General features: G+C 39.0%; 1 protein-coding gene across 1 annotated transcript; it reads right to left on the bottom strand.

The window, feature by feature from the left end:
- Positions 1-3,214: 3,214 nt before the first annotated feature.
- noto (notochord homeobox) lies at positions 3,215-5,385 on the bottom strand. The gene is made up of 3 exons (XM_044046943.1): positions 4,772-5,385; positions 4,490-4,677; positions 3,215-3,568 (listed from the first exon to the last, which is right to left on the bottom strand). Exons 1-3 carry the CDS (start codon positions 5,310-5,312, stop codon positions 3,362-3,364), a joined length of 936 nt encoding a protein of 311 aa, XP_043902878.1. The 5' UTR covers positions 5,313-5,385; the 3' UTR covers positions 3,215-3,361.
- Positions 5,386-13,302: the final 7,917 nt, after the last annotated feature.

Raw genomic sequence — 13,302 nt, 5'->3', positions numbered from 1 at the left:
TAAGTTTGTTTGTTTTTTCTAACCAGTAATTCAGTAAACCTGGGAATGATTTGTGAGTTAATGAAGTATCTGACTGACAGAGACTTCATTTGCTGCTTATTTGTAAAGTTTATTGTAACACGTTTTAATGGCAACAAATCAAATCATTTGTGTCTGTCTGTCTCCATTCATCCGTCTATCGTCTGTCTGTCTGTCTGTAGCTTGTGTAAAATGTACTCAGAGTAAAAGTTACTTGGTTACTTTTTTACAGGGTTGGGGTTTTTTCTTGTGTTGTACAAAAAGGACAAGGGGAGTTTTTTAATTAAAGGCAAACCATAACAGATGAAAGTACTGACAAATTAAAATATGTAAACACATAATGAATCAGGCAACATGGGTCAAAGGTCACAAATGCTTTAAGGGACCTTAATTAATGCCAGTTCACCTGTCCTTGTCATTCACCTGTCCTCGACATTCATTCACCTGTCCTCATCATTCTCCTGTCCTCGACATTCATTCACCTGTCCTCATCATTCATTCATTCACCTGTCCTCATCATTCACCTGTCCTACATTCATTCACCTGTCCTCATCATTCACCTGTCCTCATTCATTCACCTGTCCTCATCATTCACCCTCGACATTCATTCACCTGTGCTCATCATTCACCTGTCCTCAACATTCACCCGTCCTCACCATTCACCTGTCCTCAACCTTCATTCACTTGTCCTCATCATTCACCTGTCCTCATCATTCACCTGTCCTAATCATCATTCACCTGTCCTCAACCTTCATTCACTTGTCCTCACCTGTCCTCATCATTCACCTGTCCTGTCCTCAACCTTCACCTGTCCTCAACATTTATTCACCTGTCCTCAACCTAATCCTAATCACTCACCTGTCCTCGTCTGTGGTGCGTGAATTTATTTATTTATTTTTTTTACTCGGATGTGATTTAAAACATAGTGAAATTACAGCACTCCCAATAAAAATTAAAAGTAAAATTAGCAATTTTGAAAATGACTTTCAAAAGTTACTGTAACGCGAGTAAATGCACCTCTGGTGTCTGTTTGGCCTGACAAGCAGTAGTTGAATGACTGTACCTAATAAAGTGGCCGTGAGTGTATTAACACGTTTCATTGAATCAGTTTGGACTCTCTGTAATCTGTCATTTCCTGACATCTCTGCTGTTGATGATGAATGAATCTGTTAAATGTTGCTCTCATGAAGCCGTTAGACGAGGTGACAGTGTAAAGTTTCCCATTGACATAGAAAAAAGGGGGAGATTTTGGGATTACAGAGATTAAAGTGTTGCAATCACAGCGAACCACAGGACGGGACTTTGAGGTCGAGCTCCTCAATTAGCTCCTCTGATGGACTCGTTTGCTTGCGTCCTCGCCTCTGTCCTCCTCGGTCCTTCATGTCTGCAGGAGGACACTCCAGCCGACAGCGTGAGTCTCCACACTTTGAATAGAGCAGAGACAGGGACACCTGCTGTCAGCCGGAGGACAAGAGACCTGTCCACTCACAGAGAGAGAGAGCAGGCGTATGAAGCGTTTAAACAGATTAAAGACAAAAAGCTCCAGCGACAGTCTGACCCCAAACACCCCGGGTTACAGAGAATCCCAGCTAATCCCTCAGCTGCTTATTTATTTGCTTAGCTTAAGTCAGAGGGGAACCAGAGTCTGTCCCCAAATTAACGTCCCACATCAAACCCGGGAGGAAATGTCTCCATCGTCCTCAGACTGAGGAGCAATAAGCAGAGGTCAAAGGGATGCAGCGATGATTAAAGTGGGACGCGTACACATCAGAGAAGACGCCCCAGCTTCTCTTTTCCTGCACTTTAAACCAGTTTGTGGAACTAATGTGCAGATTAACGAGACAATGAACAGGTGAATGTTTAGTCATTGGACGTTTAAATTCACTTTTTTTTTAAAGTCTTCTCTAGCTGTAAAATGAGTTGAATCACAGATTTTTCAATAACTGAATTTATCAGATGATAAAAAATGTCACTAATGGGCTGATATGATGATAAAAATGATGATAAAGTGGATTAAATATATAATTAATGAGTAATTAATGAGATTGAATATCCACAATCTACATTTTAGATTTAAATGTAGTCCGTAAATGATCCAAAACGTCTTTAAAGTGGACAAATTTGACTGTATTATCTCATAATCTGTGCCTCAAAATGTACATTCACATCCCCAGTTAATATAAATGTCTACATAATCCACAACTGCTGATCAAATTGGATGAAATACACATATTTAGGTATAAATCTTTCAAGTTATGAGCTGAATCTTGTGTTTTTTTTCAATAACTAAACTGTTCAGATGATAAAAAAAATGGGAAATATCCCGGCTGATACGATGATATAATCTCAAAAAAAGTGGATAAAATATGTGTATTTATTTTGTTTTAGTCTCTGAAAACACGGTTTCAAATCCTCAATAGTAAAAATTGCTAAATAAACAAAAATTAGTGATGAAATTTGAAAACAAATATCTATGTTTAGGTTTAATTTTTGAGATCCCTCGTTTTTTCGATTGCTGAAATGGACAAAATATTTAAAAAATTGAATTTGATTCATTAGAAATTAAGAATTTAGATCTTTAAAGTGGACAAATTTGAGTAATAATGTCATAATCTGTTTGTTTTTTTTTCATCTCAATGTACATTTCCATCTCCACTTAATACAAATGACTAAACAATCCACAACTGGTGATGATATTACAATAACTTAACTGTTCAGGTGATAATTAATGTGATTTAGATGGAGTAAATTATTTCACAAATGGCTAAATAATCCACAACTGGTGATCAAATTTGATATAAAAATGTATGCATATTTAGATATAAACCATAAAAGTTTAATTTGAAAAATCTATGCCTCTTATTTTATAATATAAAATATCATTTATATGAATTTAAATTGAGTTTAAGTCGCAAATGTAATGTAATAATGTAATCTGTTTATCAATGACTGAAATCAGACTAAGACACAATTATGAGAATTTGTGCCTATAATAATATATAAAAAGTAAATGTGATTTAGATGCGTTTTAAATCCTTTAAAAACATGGTTTCCCAGTAAATCTCACAGTAAATAAAAATACTAATATATGAGTTAACCCCATTAATAATAATATATAGTTTTTTTGGGATTTAAGTAAATGCCTGTGAAGATGAAAGAAGAGGACAAAGTCACCGGTATGTGTCATAAAATATATTTCTGAATATTTCATCCAAATATACAAACATGGGACTCATCAAAGAGCAATAATAAAAAAGTAGAAAAATTAAATATATAGCTATACATCTATTAAATAATCACACAGTCCTCGGCCGTGTATGTACAGAGTCTTTGGTGTCTTCTGTCAGCAGTGGTCGGTGCAGTCGTCCGACACGTCGATGTCCACGTCCGAGTCGGAGAACTCCTCGTCCTCGTCGCCCTCGTCCCCGTGGCCCTGGGACCCGGGGCTCTTGGGCGGAGGAGCCAGTCCCAGTTTGGCCAGTTTGGCCTGTTGCTGCTCCAGACTCTGTTTGCGCCACTTGATGCGTCGGTTCTGGAACCAGACTTTGACCTGGAGGCGGAAAATAAAGGGGACGTTAGAAAACTGCACGGGTGAGGATACCACACACTGTATTCATTTTATTTTATACTGGCACGACCCTTTTTGTTCTATTTCTAATTTGATTGTGTTGTATTTTCTATTCTCTGTCCTTTAACTGCTGCAACATGTCAATTTACCCAGTGTGGGATCAATCAAATTTTAATTTAATCCATATTACAGTAAAATATTTAACTGTGAGTTGTAATTCACCATTGATGAGATATAAAAGCAGATTTCCGCTGAAGAAACAATCAAAACATTAACTACTATGCAATAATTCAAGGATTAGAGCAAAAAAAACCTATTTTTTTCTTCTTATCTCAAAAATGGAACAATTGCAATTCATAATTAATTTGCGATTTACTCCAAAATGTTGACAATATTGACAATAATGTCAAAAAAAATTCAATAGTTATATAGTAAAAAAAATATCCATTTTATATTCACTTCCCTTAAAAGTCTGCTGCCAACTAGTGGTTGGAGGCTTAAACACAACACAAACCCACTGTTGACGCTTCAGGGACAGAATCACACCATGAAATACAGCAGTATTTTTTTTTTGGTATGTATCGATATTTTATATTCCAGTATCTGTTATTGACGAGCTGATTATCAGTTAAATCACTGGATTGCATTTTTGGAGTTAAGATTTCTTCCCTATGGGAGCAGAATATTTGTGTTACAGTTGGAGAATTAGCTATTTTAAATGGCTTGAAATGGCTGTAGGTGTTAAATTACAGTACGGTGGTGGTTCTAAAACTGTGGTGCGTGTAGCACCAGTGGTACGCTGCAAGTTTTGCTTTTTAATCCAGAGGTTTAAGAATTCACAAAAAATGATACTGATCCACGCCTGGTGTCTAAATATTCACAATAAATGATGCTTGGACTTACTTGAGCCTCAGTGAGCTGCAGGGCGGAAGCCAGCAGGAACCTCTCGGATCCGACCATGTACTGCTGCCGCGCGAACTCCTTCTCCAGCCGGGACAGCTGCTCGCTGGTGAAGCTGGTGCGCATGCGTTTGGACTTGCCACTTTTGGACTTGAACGAGTGCAAACCGGCGTTCACCTTAGACATGGAGGCTGTGGAGCAGACGCGACACCACACGTTACAATCACACAATCATACAAACACACAAACAAACAAGAACGTTTAGGTGAATGACGCGGATTTTACCTTGTGCGTAAAAAGCTCCGCGGCACGTTGCCTGGTAGTTGAAGGGCGGGCAGCAGTAGACAGAGTATCCACTGGGCTGCGCGTGCACAGCGGAGTGCAGCATGTTTGGAGAGTACATGTAAGGAGCCGCGGTCACCGGCAAGTGTCCACTCAGAGGCACGAGTGGAGCCGCGGTCTGGTAGTGAGTGGGACTCGCTCTGTCGCAGCTCGCTTCCTCCGGTTTGGCGAGCAAAGCGTCGATGGTGAAAGATTTCCCACTGGGAGGCTTCGTGGGTGATGCGCGCTGGTATCCTTGGTGCTGCGGATAGAGCGGCGCGTAATTACGCATGGGGAATCCAAAGGCTCTGCTCGGCACCTGCATTGTGGAGTGAAGTTCTGGACACGAGAGGGGAAACAAGTTGTCGCTCCGAGCGCAGTGAGAAAGTGACTTGTCCTCCCCGGTGTCTCCTCCTCTTTTATACTCCCCCGTGGACGCGGAGGTGTCAACAGCCCCCCCGCGGCTCCTTTGTCTTTCTAAGTAGCACATGAGAGAAGCGAACATCCCGAAAACGTATCCAATTAATTGGTGGAGTAATACAAGCTGGGATTGTCAAACATCCTATAACCCTTTGAATGACGAGGCTTTTGAAGAGAGCTGAGTGCGTGCATTCATGGAGGGAGGAGGGTGAGGGGAGTCACAGAGATTTACTGCATGGGCTACAAATTCCTGCATGGATCTTAAGTCCAAATGTAATCATTACCGCTGAGGGAAAAGCCTTGATGTTTCCAAATCATCTTACTTTGGTGCCTTTTTAAGTCCAGGCTGCGCCACAGATGTTTGAAGCTGCGTCACAATTGGATAAAGACTTAGAGTTAAAGTACAATCATTTACAAAGAACACACTGTTGTTGTTGTTGTTGTGTTTTACTTCATTGTTTCAGATAGATGGATAGATAGATAGATAGATAACCATAAATAGATAAACCCTTTGACAATCAGTAGAAAAGTGACAATTATTGTTAATTTTTGTGAATGAAAAAGACATTTCAGTGCTGTACCATAACACTCCTAAGTAGATATCTGTATTTTAGTCACTCAATTGACCTTAAAATGGTTCAAAACACAGGTTTTAAAATGTAAAGATTTAGATATGAGTGTCAAACTGATAAATATAAATGAGTGACTGTCAATTACAAAAGTACAGGATTTGAAAGCAAACAATTAAAACCTTATGCGGATAAACCCTTTCACGATCTGTGTAAAGTGAATTAAATCAGAAATAGGGAACAAACGTGCATGAGCATTCATTTTTGTCTCTTAAAAAAATTGCTGTATGAAGTACATATATGTATTTAAGGGGGTACAGAACTTAAGGGGTACAAAATGACCCTTAACAAAGTTTATTGAACCTAAAGGGAAACTCCATACACTACTACAGTAAAGAAGTTATAAAGATAACACACAGTAAATGACAAAAAACAGGTTTAAAAATGTAAAGAATAGATTAAAGTGTCAATTTGCTACTGTTGGTTTTAAAGTATGGGGATTTTTAAAATGAACAATAAAAGCAGGAACATGGACCTTAATGTACCTGGCATGCCTTTTTTTTTTAAAAGGATTTCCATTTTGTCCTATAATAAGTATCAGTTATTGATGACAAAGGAACTGCTCTGATTATTATTGTATGTGACAGTGCCCCTGCTGTGATTCCTCCTGCAGCAGCAAAGTGAAGCCTCTGCTCTGTGTAAACACTCCATCATCTTTTTCCCTGCCTGCAATCAACGCGCTCTTTTCTCGCCGCGTGTCCTTTCACGGCGGCGGCGTCGCTCTTCGCGTGGCCTACCGAGTGCAGGCGTCGGATTCTGCGGCTCTGCCGGTGGTCACACGTTGACAGAGAGGTGCTGCTGCTGCTGCTGCTGCTGCTGCTGAGTGTGGACCACAAACTGAAACTCCTCTAATCTGATTCACTGACTTTTAATCCACTGTTTCATTCACTTTCTAATGATGGGACTGAGAGGAACTCTGGTTTCTAGATAGATAGGTAGATACTTAATGAGCTATTGTTGATTATAAAAGGGCAGGATTTTAAAAAATGCACCTTAAATAGACTTATTTGACACAGGTACCTGACCCCTGACACTAGGAGGTCAAATTAGAGATTCAATGGGGAGTAAAAAGGAAAATAATAATAATTCCTTGAAGAACAATAAGTCTTTGGACCCTAATGATGTATAAAATGAAGTATTAAAGCCTTAGGATGTGGCAGTATCTGTCGGAAAAACTACGGTGGCCTTCAGAGATCATTAAAAGGCAAATGGAAATTTCACCCAAATCTTACACACTGCACCTTTAAATCTGAGGTTGAAACTATTAAACCGGATGAAACCCAGTAAAGTGTTGTAAGAGCAGATTTTCCTCTCGCGGGTTTGTTTTTTTGGAGGATGAAGAAAACGCAGCGCGGCGTCTTTAAAGGAAGTGATTTGCTTTTGTGACACTGACACAAAACAAAGACTCTCTCTTTCTTCCTCTCTGTCTCTTTCTCTCTTTCTCTCTTTCTCTCTCCTCTTCTCTTTTAAGTGGGATTATTGCCAGCTCTGCAAACTCCGCGCGCCTCATTTCCATCGCTTGGACGTGGCGCGGTTTGGTGTGCGCGGCGCTTTCATTTAGTGCCTGTTAACAAACACATTGACGCAGCGCAGTGAACGCGGCCGCCGCCTTTGAGCTGCGTGCGCGTTATTTATCCTCGAGCCTCTGACACTAGAATGTCTAATGAAGGAGGCAAACACAGACTGATTCTCGACTCCGTCTGAACAATGACAGGACGCTTTAGTGAGGCCTTCATGACCCGGGACCACCCATCACTCCTGGACTCAGATCCTGGTCTGCTCTGGTCTGGTCCTCTAACTCACATTTAGGCCAATAGTCACAATAAGTGAAAATAAAGACAAAAAGGATGCTGCCTTTTACATTTCCAGGCCTGTCAGATTAAATGTGAACTCACTTAATCTCAAGTGAGTCTCAAATACAGGGCAATAAAATGTTTCCAGATTGACCAAAATATCTTAACTTCTTAAGATGAAATATGCCATTACTTAAATTGTTTTATTTTGCTTTATATAGACGATGTAAATTGATTACTTTGGATAAAGGGGCAGAGGAAATAAGTTTATTTTCCTACTTTTCAGTCAAGATTTGGACAATTTTGTGTTTATATTTAATTGTTTTGTTTTTTTATTTATCATAAATAAAAAAAAAGGCTTCAGATTAGAGTGAATTTTGAAGTGATTTTCATTTTGAAAACTGAAATGGTTCATAGGTTACAGCACGAGTGTCCATGAAATTTCTTGATTTTTCCATTGACTGAATATGAATGTAATTTACAGTTTTCATTATAAATCAGTAATCAGTTACTATTCATGTGATTTTGTGAAGCAAAACTCACTGATTCCAGTTTGGTAAATGTACAATTTTCCCCCTTTTTGGACATTTTATAGTTCTGGCAAAAATAAATCAAATAAAATTTAAGTAGATATTTTATAATATAGGTTTAACATTTCCTGTAACAAAGGTCCGCACATACAGTATGTGGCTTGTTTTCCCCCCAAAAAACAAAGTTACCAAGTGCTTTTCATGACACAAAGTGAAAGAAATTGTAATTATATTAAAAGTAGACGTGATAATCATTGAAACGGAACACAAACAAAACAACAACGGCCGTAAACTAAGAGTCAGAGACACTGTAAAGGTTTTAGGAGGAAACTCTTCTTGTTCTCCTTCATTCTTGTCACTGCTCACGTGAAACTGTAAATGTTCTGAGGAGAGAAACTAACGTGTGTTTTCTCCCTGAAGCTGCTGCTGCTGCTGCTGCTGCAGAGAAGCAGAGATTCCTCGTTGTGTATTGAAGCCAGACAAGGAATACACGGACCATTGTCCCAGAGAGAGCGTCCTCCTCTCATTCATAGTCATGTTCTCTAAGCACAGGAGAGGCTGCTCTCCATTAGCTCTGAGGGCCGGTCTTTGACTAAATGAGCTCGAAACTCCTCATCAGGACTCTTTCATTTCATTCAGGATCAGGAGATTCAAACCCTGATGGTTGCTCTTTTTGTCTGTATGTGCCTTCAGACTCTGGTGGTCCTTAAAAATCTGATTTAAGGACCACTTACTATATAAAAAAACACATTTGTTCTTTTAGGTTTATCTTCTTTCAAATAAAAGCATGACGTATATGTTGGTATGTTAGTGGGTGCGATTAAATATGTGCTTTTAATAAATATTTAGGGGATTCTTTTCTCTTTTTCTTTGAAAACAAACATGTTTTCTTGTATTTGCTGCCAGTTTAGGACCTTTTTATGTCATAAACACTAACCTCATTAAGACCAGAATGAGGCAGAACCTCATTTCTAAAGGTAACTGGTTGAGATTAGGGCTATTATGATTTGAATTGTGCTTGTAGTTCCAGGTTAAGGTTAAGATTAGGGATTAACTGGTCAACAACAGATGCACAAACCTGTGTCGCCCGACACAAGCAACGCTGTTCTTCCAGGTGATTGGATTCAAATTTATTGTCTTTACACACGTTACAAGTTCAAAGTAACGAAATGCAAAAGATATGAGATTATATACAAGAATAAATAGGTACAGTGATATGAAATATAAATATGGCAGTGTAACAGGTGACGGTATAGGTATAAATATTGCTTATTATTGCTTACAAATTTACAATAATAAAAAATAAAATAAATATAAATAAACAGAGAAAAAAATTGTGGGAGTAGAAACAAATTCAATAAAAGACTCATGTTTAATTTCCTTCTTCTGGTTTTATTTCATTTATTTTGTCCCCCAAAACGAGCATAATGTGTTCCCGCTGTCTTACAGTTCATCCCAGATGAGTTTGGGTCCAGAGAAGTCATCGGCGTTTGTTAAATAATTATGTTTTACTTCAAATATTAAACTAGATAGATTAAACTTAGATAGAAAAGAAGATTGTTTTGCTGTAGTTGTTCTATTCTCACAAGTTTTTATGTTTATTGTAAAGTGCTGTGTAAGTAAATATTGATTTTTTTTTATCCATCAGTGAAAGTGCAGAAACGCTCACAGACAAAGTTTTCTGTGAGTGAGAAGTCAGATGTCGGGACGTGGGCCGCGGATGTCGAAGTCTCACCTCGTCCCTCCGTTCACACGTGATTGAACGAGACAAAGGCATGAAGAAACACTGTCATCATTATTATTAGTGAGGTGAAAGGGGATCATTTTCTCACCTGCCTAACACATTCAACAGCCTCTGTCATCTCAGCCGTTCCTGTCCACGCACATCCATCGCTAATGGCTTTATGAAGCCGTTTGCAGAACCACGTCCACAACGGCCTGCCTCTGTCACCCTGCTGCTGCTGCTGCTCATGATGATGATGATGATGATGATGATGGGACTCGGGGGTCATTACTGTGACCTTGACTATGAATGGGGGCTCCTCAGAGAAAGAGGCAGGTAAGCAGCGTCTGGCTTCAATACACATCCGCGCTCTGCTGTGGATTTGTCTCCTCAAAACCACTTGCAGTCACACTCTGTACACTTGTATGCACAGTTTAATCAGGCTAAGGCCATAGTCTGACTAAGACAGGCAATCAGACAACAAGGAATTGGTACCGGTGCGAATCTAATCAGTTCCCTATTGACTTTTACGTCACAGAAAACCAGACGGTGAATGGTGAGATGGGTGGTGCTGTAGTTCGGTATGTTTCGTACCTGCTGTATATGTTAATCGTGATCGTGGCTCATGTGGTGTGGCCTTGTTGTTGTGATACGTCGTCTACTTCTACTTCCGGGTCAAAGAACGGGGGGGGAATTTTGGCACGTGTGCAGAAACGCCAAGTCCGACTCCAGTCCAACTCCAGTCCGACTCCAGTCCGATACATGCAGGAGTAATCGGACTATGAATCGCATTATCCGGGTATGTTAGTCCGATTAAAGACTAGCCGGATTTTAGTCGGACTAACATATTTACATGACTTTAAACTGAATTATTGTCTTAGTCTAGCTAAAATCGGGCTTTTAACATGCACGTAAGCACACTGTCAGAAACACAACTTTCCCTCTCGTGAAACAGACTAGATGGAGCTTGGCTCTTGGTTGCTGTTTTGTCCGAAGAAAATCTGCGATGTCATAAGATGCGATTTCCAAACAATACTGCAATTTATACATCATCTCCTTCCACTTCTGGGTCAAAGACCAGGGAAGACATTTTGGTGCCGACTAAGTCTATACATGCAGGAGTAATTGGACTATGAATCGCATTATCCAGGTATGTTAGTCCGACTAAGACTAGCTAGATTTTAGTAGGACTAGTGTGTTTACATGACATTAAGAAAACTGAATTATTACTGCGTATGACTTTTCACGTGTGTAAGTTTACACGTCGTTGATAAAAAAATACAAAACTGTCAACCCTCTGACTTTCTACTCATGAAAGAGACAGGGTATCTCAGGTCGTGTCTAAACAAGTCTGTAGTAAAGTGTCAGGTCGTTATGGGGGGCGTGTCCTTATAGGAGTCATTCACAAGTCTCGCAGAATAATTGCCTTTCAAATACCTTGAATTTGCATCAGTGCTTAAGCACATAAAGAACATAAGAAAATATGGTTCAAAACGGCTGCATAAATATTAAAGAAACAAAGTTAAATTTAATATGGGAGATTACAATAGAAAACAGTGCTTGTTGTTATTATTATAAGAATTATAATACTAAAGGCGAGGTGGTGTCAGGGTCAGAATTATTAGGATTATTATCAGTTACACGTTACATTACATGTCATTTAGCGTCACATAAGTGGGACACCGCTCAAGTTTAACCTCCACAAACATTTATTACGTTTAAGTTTAAGAGACTGGGTCATCTGTGTTTTTAATACCAATTAAAACTGAAATGTATACAAAAAAAAACAGGAAATAGTGACAATTCAAAAACTGTGCAGGGTATAAATGTGTGTTAATAAGAAATTACAATAGAAAACACTTGTTATTGTAATAACTATCATACTAAGGTAACATGGTGTCAGTCTTTTTAGGACAAATGAGTCAAAATGATGTTGTGAAAGAGGCTTTTTAAAATAAAATCTCTTTAAAACACAATTAAAAAGATCTCTGGAATTTATAATAATTATTTATTATAATGCATTTTTCAGGTGGAAATAAAGGAGTTGTGTGTCAATTTCTCTCATACTAGAATATGCACAGTTATGTCCACAAAATATACATTAAAATACATTTATTACTACTGTTTTTGGTTAGACTGGAGCAGAAATCACCCTTTAGACCCCTAAATACTAATTAAAACTTAAATATAAAACGGGAAATTATGAAAATTCAAAAATCTGTGCAAGATATAAATAGAAATCCAGTATGTAGAAAATGTAATAATTATAATACCAAGTTTATGTCAGTATTTTAAGGACAAATTAGTCAAATTAAGTATGTTGTGAAGGTGGCTTTTTTATGGATTTAAACCGAATCTCTTTAAAACACTTCCAATCCAACAAAAACAGAGTTGCACCAAAGTGCTGTGCAGTCCAAAATCATACTACTTTGTCTATAAAATAGACAAAAATAAAACGACACAAACGTGAAAACACCCACACAATTAGTAATAAAAGTACAAGTCGTGTTGTGGTGAAAGCTCTGTCTTTAAAATAGATTTAAAAACAGGAAGAGAAGAAGCCTGCCTAACAGTTAAAGGCAAACTTATTTAAAACACCTGTATAACTTATATAAATAAAACAGTTTCTCTACTAGAATAAGTGCAGTTATATGTCACGCATGGACGTCCACAGCTCTGTTAAAACACAGATGAATCACCGTGACCGGAGCGTCTGTGTTTGTCCTGCTAAATTAATACCATCGGCTCAACGCGTCAAATGTGAAATGAACTCACTAATTCCAGCTTCTTGTGAGAGTCACTATGCAGATGTGTGTGTGTTTTGCATTTGCATGTGTGGCCGGCAGGATGACCGCCCATTAGCATTAGCATTAGCATCGACACCAGTGCTGTGAAGTGCTACTGTACGGGGCCCAGGGAGAGAGTGAGAGAGAGACATAGAGCAGCTCTCTCTCTCTCCCCTCGGGGCTCAGAGTGGCCACTCTGGCACAGAAATGAACGTCCACATCATTAACAACTTAATGAGGGATTAACTTTGCCCCTGAACAGTTTCTGTTGACCCACGTAGCTGCTCTGCCCTGGGAACGTAGCGCGTGTGTATTGGAGCCGTCTGACGGCGACACACGGGATTTCACGTCACCAGTTTATAAGCAAAGACCTGCAGGTTCATTTCAGACCGCCTCCAACACCTGGATACGTTTACGTGACGTTAGAATGTTAGTCAGACACCGGGTTATGAACATTGGGGCGTGTTGTATTATAGCGCTTTTCCATGATACAGTTCTAGCTCTACTCGACTCAGTTTGGTATCAGTCATTTTCCGTTACTATAGAACCTCCTCAAGTGGGCGGAGTCCCGGCATAAAACGTACCCATTTAGACCTATTTATGCTCTATACACA

This window comes from Solea senegalensis, linkage group LG16, assembly GCF_019176455.1.
Source record: "Solea senegalensis isolate Sse05_10M linkage group LG16, IFAPA_SoseM_1, whole genome shotgun sequence".
Classification (NCBI taxonomy): Eukaryota; Metazoa; Chordata; class Actinopteri; order Pleuronectiformes; family Soleidae; genus Solea; species Solea senegalensis.
The sequence above is the reverse complement of the archived record's forward strand: the minus strand, read 5'-3'. Positions and strand labels throughout refer to the sequence as shown.

Coding starts and splice junctions, on each gene's coding strand:
- noto (XM_044046943.1), bottom strand. CDS start 5,312: ATGTTCGCTTCTCTCATGTGCTACTTAGAAAGACAAAGGAGCCGCGGG. Junction 4,678..4,771: donor CGGAGCTTTTTACGCACAAG/GTAAAATCCGCG, acceptor TCTGCTCCACAG/CCTCCATGTCTAAGGTGAAC. Junction 3,569..4,489: donor TGCAGCTCACTGAGGCTCAA/GTAAGTCCAAGC, acceptor TTCCGCCTCCAG/GTCAAAGTCTGGTTCCAGAA.